The 23,073-nt window shown below is 51.3% G+C and overlaps 2 protein-coding genes and 1 non-coding gene across 6 annotated transcripts; all 3 read right to left on the bottom strand.

Annotated features, from left to right (window-relative positions):
- Positions 1-7: 7 nt before the first annotated feature.
- Positions 8-15,125, bottom strand: PRRC2A (proline rich coiled-coil 2A). 2 transcript variants are annotated; one of them, XM_029943862.1, is made up of 31 exons: positions 14,950-15,125; positions 12,938-13,112; positions 12,257-12,434; positions 11,801-11,900; positions 11,634-11,706; positions 11,156-11,299; positions 10,849-11,000; positions 10,594-10,673; positions 10,087-10,229; positions 9,697-9,787; positions 9,387-9,603; positions 8,501-8,975; positions 7,916-8,106; positions 7,374-7,671; positions 6,768-6,978; positions 4,712-6,577; positions 4,083-4,348; positions 3,751-3,881; positions 3,391-3,520; positions 3,195-3,280; positions 2,758-2,994; positions 2,484-2,627; positions 2,292-2,360; positions 2,005-2,172; positions 1,741-1,823; positions 1,385-1,595; positions 1,202-1,297; positions 858-1,070; positions 649-743; positions 453-543; positions 8-342 (listed from the first exon to the last, which is right to left on the bottom strand). In XM_029943862.1, exons 2-31 carry the CDS (start codon positions 13,047-13,049, stop codon positions 202-204), a joined length of 6,492 nt encoding a protein of 2,163 aa, XP_029799722.1. In that variant the 5' UTR covers positions 13,050-13,112; positions 14,950-15,125; the 3' UTR covers positions 8-201. The 2 variants fall into 2 exon arrangements, with proteins under 2 accessions (XP_029799722.1, XP_029799723.1); XM_029943863.1 differs by having other exon boundaries at positions 2,484-2,624.
- On the bottom strand, positions 12,622-12,752 carry LOC115297331. Its single transcript, XR_003911417.1, has one exon. It is a non-coding gene; the product is annotated as a small nucleolar RNA SNORA38 (small nucleolar RNA).
- A 641-nt stretch (positions 15,126-15,766) lies between the features above and the next one.
- On the bottom strand, positions 15,767-22,523 carry AIF1 (allograft inflammatory factor 1). 3 transcript variants are annotated; one of them, XR_003911126.1, is made up of 7 exons: positions 22,365-22,521; positions 22,120-22,181; positions 21,957-22,023; positions 21,557-21,598; positions 21,193-21,355; positions 20,766-20,908; positions 15,767-16,080 (listed from the first exon to the last, which is right to left on the bottom strand). XR_003911126.1 is itself a non-coding variant. In XM_029945381.1 (7 exons), exons 1-6 carry the CDS (start codon positions 22,387-22,389, stop codon positions 20,824-20,826), a joined length of 444 nt encoding a protein of 147 aa, XP_029801241.1. In that variant the 5' UTR covers positions 22,390-22,522; the 3' UTR covers positions 15,767-16,080; positions 20,818-20,823. The 3 variants fall into 3 exon arrangements, 1 of the variants encoding a protein (XP_029801241.1); XM_029945381.1 differs by having other exon boundaries at positions 20,818-20,908; positions 22,365-22,522; XR_003911127.1 differs by lacking the exon at positions 21,557-21,598 and having other exon boundaries at positions 22,365-22,523.
- Positions 22,524-23,073: the final 550 nt, after the last annotated feature.

Here is a 23,073-nt window from a genome sequence, read left to right as displayed (position 1 = left end):
CCCAAAATCAGTTCAGAAAAAATTTTTAATTCTTTTATTATTCTTTTTTAACAAACGGCCCCAGGGATAGGGGACCAGGGGAGGGGGGTGGAGGGGAAGCAAGGCACCAGCCCCACAACCCCTCCCCACCCACCCCTTTCCCGCTTATATATTTATAATCTATATACAAGCCCCGGGGGGAGGGGGGCAAGGGGAACTCCCTCAGTGGGGCGGGGGCAACCCAGGCTCCTTGTCCCCTTGGGACCCAGGCTCCTCTGTCCGTCGGGAAGGCCCCTCTCGAGAAGGTGGCCCTGTCCGCTCCCAAGGCTTCGGCATCCAGCGCAGGGCATCCGGTGGGGAGGCCTGGGGGATAGGTATGTAGGTCATACTGGGAAGTCAGGGATAGAAAAGACAGGAATTCAGATGGTAACTCTTGGGACTCAGACTTGGGGCCACTGGGGTCTCCCCTTCACCTGCTGGTAGAGGTCGATGCGCTGGGTGCGGAAGACTCCACTGTAGGTAGAAGGTGGGGCCTTGAGACGGGAATTGAGGCCAGAGAAAGACCTAAAGGAGGAAGAGTGTTTAAGGCAAGTCTGACACCTGTTCCCTGGCCCCTTAGTAAGAAAGCCCTTAAATTAAGGGTGAGCAGTCCCCACTCCCTCTTCTTGCCTTCCAGCTGGGGGAGTATGTGATGACCCAGGTCCCCCAAGGTTGCTGCTCAGTTTCCGATAATCCTGGAAGGGCTTTAGTTCCACTGGGTGCAGCTGAAGGAAAAAAATTCATGAGCCTCCTGCCTCCTAACCCAATTCACCTGGAGATTATGAATCCCTACCCCTAGCTCTTGGGAGTTCCCTCACGCTTCAGTTACTGTACCTTACCTCTGCTCGCCCCAAGCTAGGGGGGAAGGGTCTGGCAGGTGAAGGCAGCACCCGAGTAGCAGGAGCAGGTGAGGGCCGCACAGCCAGGCTAGGGGGCTGCAGAGCAGGGCCCACAGGTAACAGAGAAAGGGGTGGTGGGGCAGGAGGTGGCGCTGGTGGCAGGGAGCCAAAGTTCACCACAGGCAGCTGCGAGTCCACCATGGGTAGAAGCATCTGTAGTTAAATAATATCGGGAGAAAGTATTGAGGGCAAGGAGGGATGTCATAAAACCAGAAACAGTCAGACAAAAAAGCTAGAGATGGGGTAGAGAAACAATGAAGGGCAAATGACATGACAAAAGGTACCTGCTGGGCAGGGGCCCCTGAGGGGAGGAAGCCACTTTGGCCACCAGGTTGTAGAGTAGAATAAAAATCTGAGGGGGACGGCAGATCCTGGCGCACCTGTTGGGAACAATAGGGAGAAATGCCAACTCCCAAAAGCATTCTCCCCCATCCCTAACTCTAGCCCAGCACCTGCCCACCTCTCACCTGAAGCAAAGGTGGGTCAGGCAAAGGGCTGGGGCAGAAAGCTGGAGAGTAGAGGAAGGAAGGTGGAGGGTAGAGGATTCCCCCAGCTGGCAGCTTCCCCAGCTCTGTTGCTTGCAATGCAGAGAAATCCAAAAACTGGCCCTTGACAGCTACCCCAGAAAGCAGTGCTGAGGGGGGTGCTGGGCCGGGAGGAAGGTACAGGGGCTGTGACCTGGGGTTGGGAAACAAGTCAGGAAATCAGAATCATTTGTTCCTAGTTAAGTCTGCTAGCATTTCATACCCAAGAAACACGTCTTCCCCTTCCCTCCCACTGAAACAGCTGTGTCCTTCTGAGATCAACAGGCATCAAGTCTCACCTGTAAGAGTGAAGTGAGGGTGTCCCAGGGCGGAAGCCTCCGTTGTTGGGATGTAACTGAGAGTCTATGGCTCCCCCTGAGACCTGAGGGAGAGCAAGGCTGAAATAGCTCGTTTTTCTGATCACGAAAAAATTTCCCACCCCACCTACTACACTAAAAGGAAAAAAAATAACAAAATGGCATTTTACGACTACACAAATCAGAAAGACAGACTATGAGGGACAGCAAGCAGAAAGGGATCATGGGACAGGAAACAGGACCTACCTGAGAACTGGGAGGCCCAGGGCTGCCATAGAAGACCTCAGGGTACAAATGCTGGCCTGAGGAGGTGGGCTCTGGGCCACAATGCCCAGAGCCCAGGTTCTTGGATTGTGGCTCAGCCGAGGAAGAAGCACTGGGGAGTAACTCCCAGTCTCGGGATATAGGGATGGACTGTGAGGAAAAAACCTGGTCAGGAGCAATGTCTCGGTTTCCTGGATGTCCAGGTCATACCCAGCCATTTTCTCCAGAAACCGAAGGCCTTTCCACCAAACTCTCATTCTCCCACTCACCTCAGTGACTGATGCTAACTCCTTCTCTGCTTTTAAACTGTCTCCTACCACTAGGCGCAAGTCCGAGTCCTGTGGTAGTGATGCAAGGGAAATTGTCCCATGACTCAACACATACACGTACCCTCCACCTCCCACCTCCAGTCCTTCCCCTCTCCCCTGAGCCCAAGATACTCTGATTCTGCCCACGCAGACCTGGTCACTGGTGCCAAACTGGACTGGGGGCCCAGATCGATGGGATGGCCGGAGGGAGCCGGGGTCTGAGCCTCTGTCCGAACGCTGCAACCGTTCTGTGCCAATGGGGCCAGGGGGAAGAGGCTGCTCCCGGGGCAGCTCCTGCTTAGGGAAGTAAAGAAGTCAAGTCAGGTCTCCCAAATGAAAGAATCCCTCGAACACAGAAACACAGAGGTGACAAATGTAGGGCAAAAGTCAGCAGCCCAGAAACTTTCCCATTCTTTTGGCCTTTTACCTTTCTGTCCCCATCAAGGGAAGTAGCAGGTGGCCGTCTTATAGGAGGTTCAGAGGGTTCAGAGCCAGGTGAACCCTCACCAGAAACAGCATTCAGGGGGGAGGGGCCTCCAGGCCGCTTGGGAGGGCCCTCTGCTGCCCCCTTGAGTCCTCCATCAGGGGAACTTCGCTGGCTGCAGGGACCTGATGACACCTGAGAATCCCCACTCAGGTCCACCCCACTGTCAGACTGACTCATCTGAGAGGAGTAGAGAAGTCAGTTAAGTCAAGGTAAGTCAACTCATCAGTCAACACCTGACTGATGTTTACGAACACACAAACTGAAGAAAAGGGAAAAATTATGTGAGCAAATAGCCCTGGACAACCCAGACCAGGTGGGGGAATCACTACCAGTGCTCAACAGAATCCCAGCTCAGTCACTCCCTTCCCATCACTTACCTCTGTTCCAGCCACATCCTCAAAAGGACTCAGGGGTTCCATCCAGGGCTCCATGGAGCTAGGCCGGTAACTCTTACGGCTAGTGGCTGGGTAGACAGAACACCAGATAGCAGAGATGAAAAGCAATGCAGAGGCCACCTTGCCCTCTTGGTCCTCAGACATAGCCCTTTCCAACTCATGGCTCAGTTTTACTCACCAGTATGTAAACGGTTCCAGATGTGAGGGGTCAGGGCCTCTGTCCCTGGCTCTCTGCACTCTCCCTGAGGACTTGGGCCCTCAGGCTTGGGGCCCAAGAATCCAGAACTATGAGAAGGTGGCAAAGATTCCTAAAGACGAGAAATGCCAGAAGCAAAACATAAATGAGGTGGGAACTGGGTAGTGGAAGTGGCTGGGCCACAGTGAGGTGTGGGGCAAAAAGGGACACAAGAAGTGACTAATATGAAAAATTTGGGGGTAAGGACACAGTGTTAAGAACAGGGAAAAGTGGAGAAAACAAATGAGTGAGAACCATCAGGAGTAAGAACAGGGAAGCACAATCTCAAGCTCCATTCCTCACCTCCTGCAGCAGCTCCGGTTTTCTGGGAGGCCGTTCCCGCCGTTTTGGGGGGAAGGGATTAACCCCGGCAGAGTCCCGGGGAGTTTCCCCCACCCCCCTCACCATCAGCCCTGGCTCCTCGAAGTGGGGGTCTGGAGAAACAGGGAAATCGTCAGCATTTGCCTTGATCTACATCTGATCCTAGTTTTTCTTGTTAGCCCCCTCCCAAGCCTTCCGCCTTTGTTCAGTGCAGATTTTCAAGCATCAACGTCCCCCAGGCAGACTCTGCCCCCTTTAGCAGATGACCTTTTCTGGGGACAAAGACATTCCCACCCTTAGCACCTCCAGCTTACCTGAACCAATGCTGTTGTTGGCCCTCTGAGGGTCATATCGAGTTGGGGGCCGAGGGGAGGGGCCTTGAGGGGTTTGGGGAGGCCCAGGCTTGGGCCTTGGGTGCCCGCCTGGTGCAGCTGCACTCCCTTGGCGGCTGCTGAGTTGGGCCAGAGCCTGTTGGATGCCAGCAGGGTTGCTGTGGATAACTTGGTCCAGGCGGAAGACAGCAGAGCTGCTAGGGGGCGGGGGAGGCAGAGGAAGCCCTGGGGGCCGCTCCTCAGGTCGGCTGATGAGAACAAAGCATCAACTCTAATATTCATGGGATTGTTAACTCTTTCCCTACCAGTCAAGTCTTCCAACCTCCCCCACCTCCCTGTTAAAATCCAGGCGTTTCTGAGCATGTCTAATGAATTGTGTGTATGGCATGAATCTATAAAATGGAGTGCAAATAACAGAGAATACACACACGCTCCTGACCCAATCAACTGCTTTCCATCCAATTATTTTCCCTACACGTGGGTGTTCCAGAGCCCAGCAGCACGTGCCCTTAGATCTCAGTCTATGGCGCCCAACTTCCTTTTCCCTCAGATTCTCTCTCCTCCCCCACTGCTAGACTTAGGAATAAACTTGACAGCTTATTCCTACCCACCTTCGGTTCTTGGGAGAGGGCCAGCTCCTCTTGTCCCCTCGCCCTGGGCCGGTCCTCCCTCCAGGTCCCCCACCACCTCCTCCACTGCTGCTGCCACCACTGCCAGCCTTGCTGCCGGGGCCTGGGCGCCGGTTCTGCCTTTCCATGCCTGGTCGCTGACTTGAGAAGCTCCGCTTGCTCAAATCCTTGGCTCTCTGGCTTAAATCTCCACGGGATATGGTTGAAATGCCCGGTCCAGTTCCACCTCCACTGCCCCCAGGAGTTCCCACAGCTTTGGGAGCCAGCAGTGCAGGTGGGGGAGCCTCCTTGTCCCCCCGGCGCTCACTGGCAAAGTCGCTGCTCTCTGACGCAGTCTCCCACTCCTCATTGGCTTGATCAGAGTTCTGGTTTGACAGATCCGGAGACTTGGCGGCTGCCCGGCGCGGGGGTGGGGGCACGGACACTGTAGTGAGAGTCTCCTCTGCTCCAGAGGCAGAGGCTGGAAGGGCTAAAGAGGGCTTGCCCTCAGTCCCTCTGGCAGCATTCTCCCGTTCCTGTTTCAGCCTCCGGAACCGAGGGGGTTTGTCCTGCTGCTGAGCCCTCCCGTGCCTCCTCCGTCGGGGCCGCTCCCCATCTTCCACACCCATGCCCATGTTGCTGCCTCCACTGCTGCCTCCCCGGGCCACGGGGGACAGAGGCCCTGTGATCAGCTTCTCTTTCAAAGGCTCCTTGCTGGGTGGCAAAGGAGCTGTTGGAGGCTTCTTGGGACCGAGGGACTTGGTTGGAGGGCTCCAGCCTGGACAAATGGGTTGAGGGGGCCGACCCCCTCCTCGACCCCGGCGGGATGGCACTCCTCTCGGAGTGAAGACGCGCCCCCCTCGGGCAGTGGAAAATCGGGCTGGGGCTGGTGAAGTGGGGGCTCCTGACGGTGGAGGAGCAAGAGGAACCTGGGTGAGCACTCCTTCCTTGGGCGGAGGGGCCTCCTTGTCTGAGGGGGCCAGGTCGCTCTCATGGGTCTCACTGCCTGTTTCTGAGCCCCGCTGCCGGCGCCGTTTGGGGATTTCTTCATACTCTGAACCCTCGCTTCGTGTCTCACTGGCAGTGCGGCCTCGGGGAGCAGGGGGATGGCTGGGTCCGCCTGCACCACCTCCACGCCCATCATCTCCTCGGAACTCTCGGTAACTGCGGAACTCTCGGCTTCGGGCTCCCCGCCCCCGGCCCCCATAGGTGCCCCGAAAACCCCTCCCTCTGGCAAAATACTCGCCGCGGCCCCGGCCCCGGCAAGAGGTAGAACCCACTCTTTCATAGGAGTAGTCCCTCCGAAGCCTTGGGGCAGGGGAAAGATTCCCACTGGGTGGGGTCTCCTTGGGGACCCCTATCTTCCCCTTTGCCATCTTGAGGAGGTCTGGCTTCAGAACCTTGGGACTTTCATCGCTCTGTTCGAGGGGTTTGGGAGGCAGCTCTTCGGCTTTCGTAGGTGGCAAGGGTTTCTTTATAGGCCCAGCACGGCGGGGAAGGGCCCCTGGTTCCTCTGGAGGGATACCACGACGACTACTGCCTGGGCGAGGGCCCCAGCGGGTCTCAGTGCGGCTTTCTCTGCGAGGTGGAGGGGGGCCTTGGCCTCCAACACCACGGGTAGGCTTTCGACTGGCTTCTGGACCCGTCAGTTGTGGAGTCTCCTCCCTGGGGGTTTCCTTCTTCGGTGGGGGAGCTTGTATTTTGGTGGTTTCGTCATTGCCTGGGGGCCAAGGGAGTGGACGGGGCCCTGTGGGAGCTGGTTCATCCAGAGGGAAGCGAGGGATTGGGGGCCCAGTGGCTCCATTCTCAGGAAAGCCTGGATAACTGGCCAAATAGGGTGGTGGAGGAGGTACAGGAGGGGTCTCGCTCCTAAAAAGGGAAAAAGAAAAAATTGGAAATTAGAATGAAAAAAACTGTAAGAAAGAGAACACTTTATTACCACCCCGACGGTCCTCTCACATTTACTCCTGTCACTGCACCAATCCAAAGGACCTTTTCTCCTAGCCCAAATTCTTTCAGTGATGACAATCCACTCACTTCACTCACTACTCAGACTTACCTCATCCCCTTGTCATCCTCATCAGCCGCCTGGCGCAGAGGGGAGGTAAGTGGGCGGGGATCAGTGGGTGTGGTGGTGAAGACATCTCCTACCCAGGCCAACTTTGGATCCACTGGTGGGGTGCCCCGATCACGCAACAGGGGAGGTGCATGGCGCTCGAATGGCTCTGAGCTTGAACCCCCACTGTCTGAGCGCTCCCGGGGAACTAAGCCTAAGAAAATAAGAGATGAGAAAGCTAACCCTCTGACAGGCCCTCCAGCTCAAAAAGCATCTCCCCAGTCTACTTCTGTCAATCATATTAATGTCAACTTCTCAGTCTTTTATCCCTGTCAAGCCTGGGCCTGATGCACACTCCTGAAAGAGTTATCCTATCCACTCAGCTTCCCGAAAATGAATCAATAAATACCCCAAATAAGTCCTGGCCGATGAAAGACCACTGTTTCTTTCCCAAAGCCATTCCTGAAACAAAGAGCCATCTCAACAATACTAACCACATATTTGCCCCACCCTCCTTCACTGGTGGCCCTTCATCTCCACAGCAAGATGCTGTTACCCACTTCCTGGGACTAAAGTATCCCATACCCACTTCCATGCAAGGGCCCTTACCAGTGGGATGCACACCAGGAGGGTAGAAGTCCAGTGGGGGCCGGCCCTGGAGGAGCCGGGGGTCCACATAAGGAGGAATCATCATCCAGCGGGGATCAAAGTTCATTGGGGGCATGGGTGGGGGCCGGCCCAGAGCACCTGGGTACAGGGCCTTGGGGGGTGGGGGCGGAGCCTGTGGAGCTGGCACAGCCCCCATGGTCACAGGCTGGGGTGGTGAAGGTGGTACCGGGGCAGGTGGGGCGGAACCCTGTTGATGCTGCTGCCACTGCTGCTGTTGCTGTTGCTTCAAAAGTTGCTCCTGGGAAAGCATAGAAGAGGGGAAAAGAGAGACCTCAAACCCCCCCGCCCCACCCACAACAGAAAAAGAGAAACATGCAATGAAGCAAAGTTAATACACGAATGTGATAAACATGAACTAAACAGAAACCAGGGAAACACAACAAACAAGAGATAGTAGAGGGACCTGGAAGGCAACTTATGAACAGGATAAACACTGAAGCCAGGGAGAAACAGCTTTTGATTGGGAAATAACTTGATCTCACCTGCTGCTGTCGCTGGAAACGAGGTGGCAATGACTTCTGATATTTAGGGTAACCCAAGCCCTGGCTGGGGGGCTGCCGGCTGGGACCAACCCCATCACCCCTGGGCTCCACCTTCGGGGCAGGGGTTGTGGCAGGAGAAGGAACCTCTTCTGGTTGTTCAGAACCCTCTTTTGAGGACAGCTGGGGTTCCACTGCATTGATAAAGGAAGATAATCATCAGTGGCCTGGTACACCAACAGGTATGTCACGAACACCCTCCCCCGCCCCCCCCGCACCTCAGCTCTCATCTCCAACACCCTTTCTAAAGATAAGCGCTTACTTTCAACAACAACAGTGGCAATAAATTCCCAATAAAACGCCAAACAACCCTTTCTTCCATCTTGCTCCAGGCTGAGTTTATACAAAGTGGTCTTAGATCATTATATACCCAGAAATTCAAATATCGACAAGAGCAGAGACCTTTTTTCCTCTGCCATGGACAATCCAATAAACAAACTTCATTTCCTCCCATCTGTACTACCTGCACCCTCAGCCCAAACACAGAGAGCTGTGACACCTGGTAGTACCCTATCCCCATCTCCATACCTGGGCTGGCTTCGAAGCTGCCACTGCTGGTGCTACTGGTACTGCCACCACCACTCACCAGGGTGGGAGCTGGGGCCACACCTGCAGTGGGGGAGGACTGGGCAGGAGGGGCCTGTGCCTGCTCTTCCGGTTCTTTTTCTGGTGTTGAGGCTGGTGCTGGTGGAGGAACTGAAGGCGCAGAGAGTTCTTTGGGGACTGCAGGTGGTGGAGCTGGGGTAGGAGGGGCAGCAGGTGGAGCAGGAGGCTCGGCTTTGAGCCGCTTGTCGGGTGCCCCAAACTTCTCGTCAAGTCGTTTGAGCTTTTCGGCACAGGCTGCCCGGCGTTCTTCCTGCATGCGGCGCTCTTCCTCTTCTCGGCGTCGCCGGGCCCGCTCCACAGCCAAGGAGATCTCAGAAGAAGATTGTTTTCGCCGCTGCCGCCAGGCCTCATCCTCGTCTTCGGGTGCTGGAGGCTTGCAGGGAGGGCCCCCCCGATCCTGTCAATGGGCAGACCCGGCAGGGCCAGACGTGTCAGTTGTCAGGTTTCTGATCTTTTGCACAGACTGATCAACTGTCTGTAGCAGCGGGTGCAGGCACCGGCCTTGGGTTGGTGGCCTCTCTGGGTAGGGGCAAATTAGTCCTAGTCTTGTTTCCTCTCTTTCAGAGACCCAAACACCCAGGCCTCCTTGTTCTTCCTCACTAGTATCCCAGTTTCTTTTTAACCCAGACTCCCTTAACACCAAAGATGTTCCAGACCTTTTCAGAGATACTCACCCGCTCTACACTTCCTGTAGCCTGGTCCTGGCCCTCCCTCCCTCCCGTTACCCCTATTACTACTGCTTCAACTTCTCAGCCAACACTCATCTCCCACAACTGACCCTTCTTGACCCCTCATTGTAGACACTCACTGGGTAGTCCCCAGGGGGGCCCCAGTTCCCGGCGGGGCCCCGGTGAGGTGGGGGTGGGGGAGGCTTTGGGGCAGGAGGCCCCGGCTCTGTCTCTGGAGGCCGAGAGGTCTCTGCCCAGGCCGTCTTGGGAGGGGGCGGTTCGCTGCCGGGGGAGTTGCCCTTTTTGCCATCTGCTTCAGGGGGCCGTTCCTCACCAGCAGCTGACTGGGACTCCTTGCTGTGAGCAGACCAACAGTGGAATTAAAATCAGCTGTAAACCAGCTCGTTTAAGAGTATATTACTGCAAGAGAAACTGAGCCCCTGAACTCACTGGCCCTCAGCTCCCTCCTCATCGGACTCTCGCCCGTCTTCCTCATCGCTGAACTTGAGCTTTTCAGTGTAGTCAACCTCTTCATGGGCCCCTGAGGGAAAAAGTGAAAAGCAATAACCCAAGTGTTCTGCTCTCCAATCTCAGGTAACTTTTGGGGGTCTGCAACCATGTAGCAGGATGCACTATTGGAAATGCCAACCACCCTCTGCATGAAGTCAGCCACTGTGAGTCTTGGCATTCCCACATCTCCCAGTTCTTTACCAGGACTTGGCTTTCCCCAATGTGTCTGCCCTACACTTTGGTGTCTCCTTTCCTCCCACACAACCTCCTATTTATTCAGGAGATTTTGCTTTTTAACACCAAAACATTTCATCCTTCATATCCACTAACCTGCCCAACCATCATCATTCTCCTGGTCCAACTGGTCAAACTCTTTGAGATTATCCTCTTTAAGAATCGAAGGCCGACCCACAGGCTCTACAAGGCGCATCGGCGGCCCTGAACCCCGAGGGCCCGACACACGTGGAAAACGGCTGTGTATGAAAAGGCAAATGGAAAAGAGAGTGTACAAGATGACATGTTATAGAACCACATACAAGGGGTGCCTGGGTGGTTCAGTTGGTTAGGCATCCAACTCTTGATTTTACTCAAGATCTCATGGCTTGTGAGTTTGAGCCCCACATCAGGCTCTGCACTGACAGTGTGGAGCCTGCTTGAGATTCTCTGTCTCCCTCTCTCTGGGCCCCTTGCCCACTTGCTCCCTCTCTCTCTAAACAAATATATAAACTCTAGAAACAAACAAACAACACCACATAGAAGACTCTAGGTCTTGAAAATCATCTCCCTTCCTAGTAGGCTTCCCGTCCCCAGCCACAAACCCAGAGCTGGATTACTCACCTGGGCCCATCAGGAGTAGGGTATCGGTAAGGCCCCTGGGGTCCATAGGGCGGAGGGAATGGGAGATATGGGGGATACATCTGCAAAATGGCCCAACAGCAGCTGCTTAGAGGGATAAAGAACCACCAACTCCCTAAACCTATTGTCCTCCCCTGTCATAGGCCCCTGCTTTCTGTCTCCTCAAAAAAGTAAGTGCTAACTGCTAACTCTCTAGCTTCAAGCACAACCACTCCAAAACTAGATGTGCAAACTCACAAAGGGCGGCATCATTCCGCGGTAGGGAGGGAACTGGGGTGGGCCCGAAGGCTGTAGCGCCCCCCGGGGATCATGGCTGTGATGAAGTTTGGAGTCTGGGCCCTCCAGCTCATCAGGGCCACGCCCACCTCCATCCCTCCAAGTTGTAGAATCTGTATTTTGGAAAAGGCAAAGAAGGGACAGAGCTTTAAAATGGAGAAGGTGAATAAGTCAACACTTAGCTCTGAGATAGAATAAGGTATTGCTCTGGGCAAAAAATAACCAACCACTCACCTACCCACTCAACACACAAATGGCAACCACTCACTTTGGGGGCGGAGGCTTGGTCCGGGCCCAGACGACTGTTCGGTAGACTCCCTTTCCTTGGCAGCCTTGTCCTGGTCGCCAGCCGCCTGAAGGGTCGGAAATTCCTCTCGAGAGAATCGTGACAGTAGGCTTGATGCCCTTCCACCTGTTGGGGTAGGAGTGCAGAGTAGCAGACAGAAGTGTACTTACTGAGAATGTACCATGAAATTAGAAGGCTCTGATAGATACCAGGTCATCAAGTTCTGGTTTTAAAACTCAACCCCTATTACTGCATACTCATTGCCCATGAAACAAGGTCAGTTCTGGAACACCACTTCACCCTCAAGTAAGGCAGATGAATTTGCTTACGTGGCCCATGAAATTGAATATGGGCCCCAAAAGTTAGCCAGAGGACTGAGAACATTTTGCCAAAAGTATAGTGCAGAGCTGCTACCTACCACAGTGCACAGAGCAAGCTCCCCAAGCAGCCCTGCACTCACCATCTCCATGTGCTCCATGGGTGACGCTGGCTTGTGCCCAGGACTTTACCCCGCTTGGAACCGAAGGAGTGTTCTGGGGAAGCAGAAAAATAAATCGTGATGTGGGTGGTGGAGCTACAAACCATTCTTCCCTCCAGTCCTTCAATAACATCTAGTTCTTCACATACCTCGGGGACTGCTGGGGGTCGTTTCTGTTGGTTGGAGGCAGGCGTCTGTGAAGCCGGCAGTGGCTGCGATTCCGGCGGCTGAGCGATTGAGGCATCGGAACTAAAAGGATGGTAAGACAGAAAGGTTATCCAGGATCTGAGATGCCCTCCCCTATTTCTCCAATTCATGGAGGATAAGTGAACCCAGGCCCACTTGCTACTGTTCACAAATATTTATATGATAAAATACTATAATCTCGTCACCCTGTGTAGGCCGTTTGTTGATGCCTTCCTGCCATCTGAAAAAAAGCTAAAAGTGTCATTCCTTAGTCCTCTAACAGGAGCCCAGGAATAGCCAAGAAAGGGGCTTCCCTCTGTCTCTGGATCTTATGTGGCTGTGCTAGACCAAGGTCCAATTCATCATGAAGTTCAAAGTTAAAATACTCATCACTCTAGAACCCCCAGGCCTCTGTCTACCTCTTGGGGTCGGACTGCTCCTGTTTGCTTGCCCATCCTGTTCCGTCTTTCGGCACTAGTGAGACGTTGGGATCATTGCCTTTGTTCTCGGCTTTCAGGCTTGGAAGGTTGGCTGGGGGTGGCATACGCCGGGCAATGGCAACTTTCCCGAGACTCTGCAGGCCATGGCGAGGGGCAACTGGAGAAAAGATGAGAGGGTAAAAAATGCCCCACATGGGTGATCTGACAGCTTTCTCCCCTAAGCCCCATTTATACACACTCAATGTTTTATTACCAAAGTTTTTTTTAGAAACCACTGCTTTCTTTGCCTTCAGCAATCTATGAAATCCCACTGGAAAAACTAAGATGCATTACACTTGATGCTTCTCTGTTGGATGGTTGGTCTTGAGCCTGCAGGGAGCAAGCTGGCCCCAGACTTCTCCAAATCCACGTTTCTTTTCCTCCAATTCTTACGTGTCCAAAGACAGGGAACTACAGACACGCCTTTGTAGGAGGGTAACTGGTGTTCATTCAATAACCAATATTCCCTATGGGACCCAAAGTAAAACTGGAAAGTCTCTAGATGTTCTAGATGGTCTTTTGATATTTGCGCTATAACCATTTCCCTTTAAAGAGCTTTAAAATGTATGCCCCATTTATGCCCAGCCTCTAGGAATTAGGAACATCTTTGAGGACCCTCACCAGCGGGTTTCTGGATCTCTAAGGACTTGCCCTTATACGTATCAAACAGGTTGAGCGAGGAATACTTCTTTCCATCCTTCCCCTTGGCAGTCGGCCCCGAGCGATCGGACATTGCGCTGGAAGCTCATTGAGTACGTTGGGTCCTGCAGGCACCTCCCCCAAAACGTGCCGGAGCCTGTGAACCAGACACAAAATGTTTCAGTCTCTGCTGCCTTTACGGACTCCTAAAGAAACCTAGATGCTCCTTTTTGTTCTCATTAGGAATCCAGATATGTGGCCCTCTGGGGTCTTGCCTCCAGCCTATTCAAAATCCCTAGTCCTTTTAAGCAACTCCCACAGAGCCCAAATGCCATGGTGCCTCTTTCCCCCAGACACCTCTTGCCAAGGAAATCCAAATAAAAAATCTAGTCTCCTCCTAGTAGTAAACACACTCTTCTTTTTATGCCAAGCTATAAAGGGTAGCAGCTACTTCATTAACTCTCATCTCCGTCCACAGAAATCATTCCAGAGATGTACAATAAAACATGGCAAGTCCCAGCCTCAGACTAATTCAGAAAAAGGCATAAAGCTCCATCCTGCAAGTAACAGAACTTCAGATCCCTCACTTATTAGACATCAACTCCCTAACTGCACCCCAGGTTCCTTTCCCAGAAGCCTCACTTCCATGTGAGGTTTGCAGGAAGGTATGCTGGGAGTTTTAAAGATTTTACGAGCTTGCTCAGCCAGACTGGGGGCTGGTGCCAGATAATTCCTCATGGAACAACTGGGGCTCTACATACTCCCAAGCTACAGAAGAACCCCAAGTATTTGGAACATTCAACCCCATTATTTCCTACACTTCTCCCATTCCAGCTCCTGGGAAAAAAACCTTGTCTCCAGATGATATTAACCTTGCTGGGCTCTGGCTTACCCTATGCAGATGTGACAAAACCAAACCTTATGGAGCTACCTCAAGCACACTCTGTAATCATGGGGTCAAAAACCAGAACCAACTTCATTTTCCTACCCTCAGTAAGAATGTCCATCAGCAGTCATTTCTTTCCCCAGTATCCCTTCCTCCCCAAGCAGGCCAAACTCTGCATCATCAGTCGGTTCCCGAGTGACCAGGCCATTCATTTATAGGAAGGAATGGCGTATGGGGAAAGAGATGGAAGGTGGTGGGAAATCCAAGCAAACACAGGGTAAAAACTGGGTAAAATTAGGATGAAAATCAGGGAGAACTTTAAGACCGGTAAGATGAGGGAAGTGGGACTGCTCTGTAGGTGTTTAAAGACTCAATGTATAAAAAAATAAATATGTGAAAGAAAAGGGCATAGAATAGTGGAATAACACTAATAAAGGATCAACACGAAAGCAGGTGAAAAATAATATACTTAGGCAGAAATGGTAAAGACACAGCGCAAAATAAAATGGCAATGTCAAAACACCCAAGAAAAGGGGGGCGAGGTTGAGGTACAGAAGGGAAAAGACATAGGGAAAAACTAAGACGCAAAGGAAGAGTGAGGAACATAAAAACCAAGGATGTAGGATAAAAACAGGACTCCAGGGTGGGAGTGACTCGACGCGAATGGGGGGTCAAGAATGGGGAACCCAAGCACTGGCTGATGGTGGGGGGGACCAATATGGAGGAAAGGAGACTCTCTGAGGATCGTCGGGCGCGGCCCACCCCAGAGTGGTGGCAGCAAAGGGGACCCCAGATTGGGGTGAAGAGGCCAAGAGCGCAACGGATGGTGGGGAGTTACAGGCCCATGAAAGGGGGTCACCCCAAGAAACCAGGACGGTGGGTGATTAGGCGCAGGGCATACACTCTGTGTGAGGGGTTGGAGGTGCGGGTACCAAGGTGGGGGTATCAGAGGGGGAGGGGCAGGCAGGCCCCAGCAGCAGGAGGACAAAATGGCGGCGGCTAATGGCAGCTTCTCCTCCCCCCGGCCCGCCACTGCCGCCGCCGCCGCCGTCGCCACCACCGCTCCCGCGCCGGAAAAGGGCGTTAGCACTCGGCTCCCCAGACTCACCTGGCCGGGTGCGCGGGGGTCCGGGACCGGGGCCTAGGGGTTCCCCGAGATGGGATGGAGGTGGGGCGGGGGCGGATGGCGGCGGATGGCGCCGGGTTCGGCTCCTCCCGTCTCCCTCGCTCACTCCGCGGCTGGGCTCCGACTAACGGCCCATCCGGGCAACCGCCGCCCCCGGGAGCACCCCCCACCTCCCGCCTCCCTCAGCACACGACACGCCCCCTAATTTGCATAAAGGGCGGGGCACTTTCCACCCTATCCCTCTTTACTTCGAGGGCCGTCCCTATTTAAAAAAAAAAGTAGGGCGTGCGGAGCAGGCACAGGTTATTTGCATAAAGAGGAGGGACTTACAGGCGCTAGGAAGTCGGTTGGCTAAAGAGACGCACCCCCGGCGTCGGCCGTTAAGTCGCGTTAGAGGGCGGCAATGAAGCGTCCGTCTGCAGGACAGTTGGGGCGCAGAATTTGCACGATGAGTAGGGGCGGGGGCGGGGGGAGAGGAGAGGCGGAGCGTGCGTCCTGCGTTCGTGGAAAGATGGGAGTGGAGAGACGTAGGGATGCGGACAGTGTAAGGAAACGATGCGAGACTGAATAGTGCTTTCAGTGGAGGAGACCGAGCGAGCGCACGGGGCGAAGGGATTAGTTGCCGGAGGGTGGAACCTGGTGACTAGAGAAGAGTCACCGACTCACGCGTCTATTCGTAAGAGGCGAAAGCTCTAGAGGGGTGGGGCCTTCTAGTTATTAAATCATGCAAATGAGGTGGTTAGATAGGCCAATCCTGAGGTCCAGGGGAGTGTATCGTAGGCATCCAGCACTGTAGGCATTCTTTGAATAGTTCTGTTTATTTGCATAATACATGCAAATCATTTGAACAAAGATAGGGTGGGAATGACCTCTTCATTTAACATATCAGCAACCAATGACTAAGACATTAAATTTTATAACAAGTTTCATGAATGTATTTGCAATATCTGATTATTGGCAGTTTGTATTCTCTTCACAATGGGTTTCATTCACGAAATGCGGTACTAATTTCCCTCTTTGTCTTCTATTACTGTGCTCCAGTCGGACCTACTTCCCGTTCAGCAAATCCTTCGACAACTGTTTTGAAGGCGCCGGAGACATCCACAATACATTCTGGAAGTAGAGAAATAAAATCAGATCCTGCCTGGGGAGGTTCAGAAATGCTTTCAGAAAAACGTGACTCTTACGTTAGAATGTGAAGAACTAGTTAGGATTTAGACAAGTTTGAGGAGAGGGTGCACAGTTAAGGCCCAGTGAACTGATGAGCAGAGACATGGTTTTAGGCATCTGTGCCTAGGCTGATGTGACTAAATTAAAGACTGCCTCTCCATTATGGAAAATGAGAGCAGAAAAATTAGCAAGAATCAGGTAAAAATTTTATCCTGAGGCTCATTAAGATAGTTGAGATTATTCAATTCTTAAACATTCAAATGATTATCTTGTTCCCTCTCCCAGGTCCTCTACCACAGCAAAATTTCTTGGAAGAGTTATCCATATTTACAGTCACAAATTTCCTTCCTGCCATTCATTCTTTTTCTTTCTTTTTGAGAGAGAGAGAGGGAAAGGGAGAGTGCGCAAGTGGGCAAAGGGCAGAGGGGCAGAGAGAGAGAAGCAGGGCTTACCCTAAGTGGGGTTCATGTTCACCTGAAATGGGATTCGAGCTCATGAATCGTGAGATCATGACCTGAACAGAAGTCAGATGCTTAACAGACTAAGCCACCCAGGGCCCCTCCTGTCATTCATTCTTAAACTGACTCCAGTCAAGCCTTCACCCCAACCGGGTGTGTCAAAAACATCAATCTCCTGATTGAAATAGCATTTTTGTGGTGATGACTCCCAAATGCATATCTTCATTGCAGACCTCCTCCCAAACTCCAGACTTGATACTATGTATTTTATATTTTCTCTTGGGTATCTAATCACTTCTTTCTGTTTTTTTTTTATAAGTGTTTTATTTTTTTATTTTTGAGAGAGAGAGAGAGAGACTGACCAAGCATGGGGGAGGGGCAGAGAGAATCCAAAGCAGGCTCCAGGTTCTGAGCTGTCAGCACAGAGTGCGATGTGGGGCTCAAGCTCACAAGCCGTGAGATCATGAGCTGAGCTGACATCAGAAACTTGACTGACTGAGCCACCCAGGTGCCTCTCTTATAGATCATTTTGAAGTCGGTAGATCCAACACTGAACATTTGATCTCTATAATCTCAAAACCTGTCTCTCCACAGCCTTCATCATGTCAGCTGATGGCAATTTAAAAATTACAGTTAAGCCAAAAACCCTGGAATCCTCTATGACTTCCCTCTTTATTTCACTCCCCACTTTCAGGCAGACAGGAACTCCTGTCTTGAGAAAATACCCAGAATCCAACCTCTTCAGATACACTGCTTCTGCTTTGATCTGAGCCACTCTCATCTTTGATCTGGGATACAGCATCAGCCTTCTAACTTGCCATCTTTAGTCTACCCCTGCCCCTACAGTCTGTCCTCTACACTGCCACCAGGGTGGGCCTTTCTTAAAAAGGAGGCCTCAAAGAACTCCCTTACTCAAAGTCCTGTAATGACTCTGTTTCTCTCAAAGTCTTTAGAGTGGCCCACAAGACCCTAAATGACTTGGCCCCAGATTTTATTATTCTCCCTACTTCTCCAAGGCATGTCTCATGTTGGGGCCCTAGTTCTTCTCTTTCCTCGGCCAAGGTGATTCTTCCCCCACATATCTCACTCCTTTACCTCCATGAGGTCTTTGTTCAGTGTAAGTCATCTTCTCAGTGAGGCCTACCCTGATCACCCATTCAACATTTTCATCTTCCCTGACCATCCTGGTACCTCAATCCCCTTTAACCTGATCTACTTTTTTTTCTAACATCATATAAATTTTAAATTATGTTGATTGTTTATTGTCTGTCCTCCTCCCACACCACTTTCCACAATAGAATGTAAACTACACAGGGCAAGGATCTTTGGTTGACTTTATATCCCAAGCACCTAGAATAGGAAATGGCATATAGTTGATACTCAATAAATGATTTTTAAAGTCTTTTTACCAAAGTGTGAGTGTGTGTGTGTGTGTGTGTGTGTGTGTGTTATTTTTGATGAATTTTCACAAACAAAATGAGCAGAACATATAGCCAAAAACAGAACCTTAACTAGGACCTTGGAAGCCACCAGAAGGCCCCTTCTAGTCACTGCCCTCCCCAAGGCTAACCACTATCCTGATTTATAACATATATTAATTTTCCTATGACATATATTAGTTTTACCCGTTTTTGTACTATATACAAATGGAATTGTACAGCAAGGGTTCTTTTGCATCTGTCTTCCTTTGCTCAACATTATGTTAATAAAGTTCCTCCACATTGTTGCATGTAGTTGTACATGTGTTTGTTCATTCTCATTCCTGCATAATAATAGTCCAAGGTATGAATATAACCCAATTTATCCTGGGTGAATGAATTATTTAAGCTCTAGATTCTTTGTATCCTCCCTAGCGTCACCAGGGTTGTTGCAAAGATTAAGAGAATTAATGGAAAGCATTTAGGCTAGTATCTCATTATATAGTAGGTGCTCAATAAAACTTAGCTATTGATTTCATTATGTTCAGATATTTTATTAAACCTGAAATGACATCTTCCTCATCTGAAGTCCTGTACAGTTAGTGTAGCGCTCTTTAGAAGGCTAATCTGGCTTCACCATTGGGAAGAGCCAACGATCTGTTCTCAATACATGAAACAAGCTGGGCTAATGGGATTACCTCTTCCCAGAAAGTCAGGAAATCAGAAGCCAGTGGCCAAGTAACTGGGGGTTGCTAGAGTTAACTCATCAGGACCCATTGGAGGAAAGGTCCAGTAATAGCCTCAATGAAGACTTGGGGACTCTGAGGTTCCTGCCTTTCCTGGGCCTGGCTTTTTAACCCTTTCTGCCACCCAGGGATTCAGTATCCCCAGTATCTGTTCTCAATATCCTCCTAATAGAAGCCCCCTTCCCCTTCATTAAACGTCGTTTCTGCAGCTTGTTCCCCAAAAAGGACTTCAATGACTCACTTCATGTTTAAATTATTAGGCTTTATATTTACTCCATTCAATAACATTAGTTTTTTCATCCACCCATCTATCCATCCATCCATTCACATTTTAAACCTTATTGAGAGCTTATGATGTGTCAAGCACTGCAAGGTAGATCATATAATCCCCATTTTCATATGAAAGATTCAGAGAGCAGGGGCACCTGGATGGCTCAATTGGCTAAGTGTCCAACTTCAGCTCAGGTCACAATCTCATGGTTCGTGAGTTCAAGCCCTGCATCAGGCTCTGTGCTGCAGTGCTTGGTGTTCTCTGCCCCTCCCCTGCTTGCATTCCCACTCTCTCTCTCTCTCTCTCTCTCTCTCTCTCTCTCTCAAAAATAAGAAACCTTAAAAAAAGAAAAACAAATTTTAAGGGCACCTGGGTGGCTCAATCATTAAGCATCTGACTTTGGCTCTGGTCATGATCTCACAATTTGTGAGTTCAAGTCCCATATCAGGTGAGCTTGAGCCCCACTTTGAGTGAACCCTGCTTCTCTCTCTCTCTCTCACTCTCCCCCTCGTGGGATTCTCTGTCTCTGCCCCTTGCTCACCTGCACTCTCTCTCTCTCTCTCTCTCTCTCTCTCTCTTTCAAAAAAAAATGCTCAAAGAGCCTTAGTGATTTCTTAAGGTCACAAAGACTAGTGATGGATGGGACGCCTGAGTGCTCAGTTGGTTAAGCATCTGACTTGGGCTCAGGTCATGATCTCAAGGTTTGTGAGTTTGAGCCCAGCATCAGGTTCTGTGCTGACAGCTCAGAGCCTGGAGCCTGCTTCAGATTCTGTGTCTCCTTCTCACTGCCCCTCCCCTGCTTATGCACACGTGTGCTCTCTCTCTCTCTCAAAAATAAATAACGTTTTAAAAAATTACAAAGACTAGTGATGGAAAATATCAGATTCAAGATAATCCGTGCTTGGGGTGACTGCTGGCTCAGTCAATAGGGAACACAACTCTTGATTTTGGGGTTGTGAGTTGGAGTCCTATATTGGATGTAGAGATTTCTTAAAAAGAAATAAAATTAAAAAAAAAAAAGATAATCCTTGCTCTTCCCTGTGGACCTGAGTGATATTTTTTCATCTGCACATGTCTCTCTGTTCCATCTAAATTCCTTGAGATAAAAAAATTCCTTGAGGGGCATCTGGGTGGCTCAGTCGGTTAAGCCTCCGACTTCGGCTCAGGTCAGATCTCATGTTTGTGGGTTCCAGCCCCGTGTCAGGCTCTGTGCTGACAGCTAGCTCAGAGCCTGGAGCCTGCTTCCGGTTCTGTGTCTCCTTCTCTCTCTGCCCCTCCCCCTCTCATGCTCTCTCTCTGTATCAAAAATAAATTTAAAAAAAAAACATTAAAAAAATTTTTTTTTAAATTCCTTGAGATCAGGACTATCATGTATCTGGAATCTCCCTTGGAGTACAAAACCGTCTGCTGTAGTTGACACATTACAAAATTATGGATGGAGGGGCTCAGGTCATGATCTCACGGTTCGTGAGTTTGAGCCCTGCGTGAGGCTCTGTGCGAACAGCTTTAGATTCTGTCTTCCCATCACTCTCTGCCCCCCCCCAAATAAATAAATCAAACAAAATCATGGACGGATTGCTCATATATTCACAAGGATCATAATCTTCGCTGACCTTTCCTCAAAGATGCTTTACTTCTTCCTAAACCCAGGATAAAATCCCCCCAAATGGAGACCGAGCTGATTGAATCTGGATAAGGAAGATAGCTTATTTAATTTAGTGTAACGGTGGCTCACAATTCTATGTTCTTTTTCCATGCTGGTGTCAATCCCACCACATCTCCCCTACCATAAATCAGGGCAATTCAGAGATATCTCTCTTGGCTGGGGGACCTGCTGGCTTCTCCTGTTCTCTTGCTTTCTCCTCGTACATCAGGATCCTGGTTGAGATGGGAAGAGACAGAGGAATCAGATGACAGCCTTCTTAAGAGAATAAAGTTCAGGCTACTGTGAAAGTCTGGAAGAGGTTGGGGATTGTTACGGTACAAGATGGGAGAGCTGGGGGCTGTGGAGACTAGAACAATGGGTAGGGATAGGAACTTGGAAGGATCCCTCAAAGAAGGGAAGATATGAATGGAGAGTAATGTGTAGGTGAGCCTGGGGATGGGGGTAGGGGTAAGGAGAAAACAGGTAAGTATAGGAGTGGTTGGAACTGGACCCTCACATTTTTAGGATTGCAGATCTCTTTCCCAACATCATCCTGAGAAAGTCAGAGTAGCTGAAAGTCTCCCCAGAGCCGCTGGAAACCTCCCTGATTAGTTTCTTCAGCTCCAGGTGGGTTTTGGGGACCCCAAGTTTTTCCAGCATTCGCTTCAGGGACATGATATCTAGAGGCAGAGGATCGGGGTAAGAAGAGAGGAGCCTCTCTCTCTCTCTCTCTCTCTTTCTGTCCTCACCTTCACATTCCCGTAATCAGCCGTCCTGCTCTGGTAGCTGGGCCCTCTCCCAAACCACCAGGAACTGAACACTGCAGGAGACACCGCCCTCTTCCTCAGTCTGCACACTTCCCCAGATCACCCTTTTCTCACCGATATCTCCGTTTCCATTCAGGTCAAACTCCATGTATTTCTCTGGGTGAGGGGAGAAAGCAGATAGGGTCAGCGCTGGCTGGAGGGCCCAGGGCAGGGACAGGGGCAGGGCAAGTTGAGAAAGGGGTTGCTGACCAAGCGCTAGGTGGGGAAGATGTGAAAGGAGGAGGTGGGGCAGGCTGAGGAAGTTCGGTGCATGGAGGGGCCCCGTTAAAGTGTAGGGAAACAGACAGGGTGCTGAGTGGGGCAGCCCAAGGAAAAGCACGGCAGCCGGGGGGACATAGGGGCAGCCTCCCTTCTTCCCCCCACAAATGTAGATTTTGTGTCTCTACTGTCCCTTCTCTGTCCTTGGGGAAATCCTGCCCTCCTCACTCCCCCGCCGCTGCAGTTTCCCCCTCACTTTTGAAGGCTTCCAGTTTGGAGAGCAGATCCTCATCACTGCTATATTTGGGATCATCCAGGAATTGCTGTTGGGGGGGAGGGGAAAGCAAGAGGAAGGATAGGTCCCCTGGTCCAGGGTCCCCTTCCCGCAGGCCCTGCCCCCCCTTAGATTCTCCTTTTACCTTGTTGATTTCCTCAAGTCTGTCTTCCTGCTGGGCCTTCAGCAACCCGAAGGCTTTTCCTCCTGAGGGGGCACAAAGGTTAATGCTTCCTTACCCCCCATTCCTCTTCTCACCCCCCACACCCGCCCAGGGCCATCACACTTCTGCCTTCCTAGACCTGCTCACCACCCCCTAGCTGCCTCTCCCCCCAGGTCTGTGCATCTCTTTGCTCTCATTTTAGGCTCTGCCAATTCTACCTTCCCTACCCTGTAAATCTCTGGTGTGGCTCATAGCTCAGCAGATGCTGGTGGGGAGGCCAGTGGACTGGTGGTTACAGATCAAGCTGGTGCCCTCTCTGTCTCCTCTCCCATCAGCCTCCTCCAAGGCCTCCCTCCCAGACTTCCCCTTTCCCCTTATTCGCTTCTCCTCTAGCCCCAGGCTTCACTTCCCCATCAGCTTCTGCTGACAAGAACACCCCAGAAGGAAGGGGGGGAAGTGGGTGGCTGCAGGATGGAGATGAGAAAATAACATTCTCCCAAACTCCTCTTAAGGAGAGCCCAGTGTGTGCATGAAAGAAAGAAGCCTTGGGGCGCCTGGGTGGCTCAGTAGGTTAACTGTCGGACTTTGGCTCAGGTCATGGTCTCACGGGTTCGTGAGTCTGAACCCTGCATCGGGCTCTGTGCCAACAGCTTGGAGCCTGTAGCCTGCTTCAGATTCTGTATCTCTCTCTCTTTTTCTCTCTCTGCCCACCCACGCTCACATCTACCCATGCTCACACTCTGTCTCTTTCTCAAAAATAAATAAACATTAAAAAAAGAAGAAGAAAGGAAAGAAGCCACTGGAAGTATGGTGGGGGAGGGGGGGTATTTATTCTCAGGAACAAATGCTCTTTGAACAGGTCCAGAGGGTCAGGTAACCCCTCAAGGTTTGTATTTTCTCATATTTCATGAGTTTCAGTATGCAGGTTTGGATAGA

This window comes from Suricata suricatta, chromosome 7 (genome assembly GCF_006229205.1).
Source record: "Suricata suricatta isolate VVHF042 chromosome 7, meerkat_22Aug2017_6uvM2_HiC, whole genome shotgun sequence".
Classification (NCBI taxonomy): domain Eukaryota; kingdom Metazoa; phylum Chordata; class Mammalia; order Carnivora; family Herpestidae; genus Suricata; species Suricata suricatta.
The sequence above is the reverse complement of the archived record's forward strand: the minus strand, read 5'-3'. Positions and strand labels throughout refer to the sequence as shown.

Coding starts and splice junctions, on each gene's coding strand:
- PRRC2A (XM_029943862.1), bottom strand. CDS start 13,049: ATGTCCGATCGCTCGGGGCCGACTGCCAAGGGGAAGGATGGAAAGAAG. Junction 10,674..10,848: donor GCGGAATGATGCCGCCCTTT/GTGAGTTTGCAC, acceptor GCCATTTTGCAG/ATGTATCCCCCATATCTCCC. Junction 10,230..10,593: donor CCTACTCCTGATGGGCCCAG/GTGAGTAATCCA, acceptor TTTCATACACAG/CCGTTTTCCACGTGTGTCGG.
- AIF1 (XM_029945381.1), bottom strand. CDS start 22,389: ATGAGCCACACCAGAGATTTACAGG. Junction 22,182..22,364: donor CCACACCAGAGATTTACAGG/GTAGGGAAGGTA, acceptor GTGCCCCCTCAG/GAGGAAAAGCCTTCGGGTTG. Junction 22,024..22,119: donor GACTTGAGGAAATCAACAAG/GTAAAAGGAGAA, acceptor CCCCCCCAACAG/CAATTCCTGGATGATCCCAA.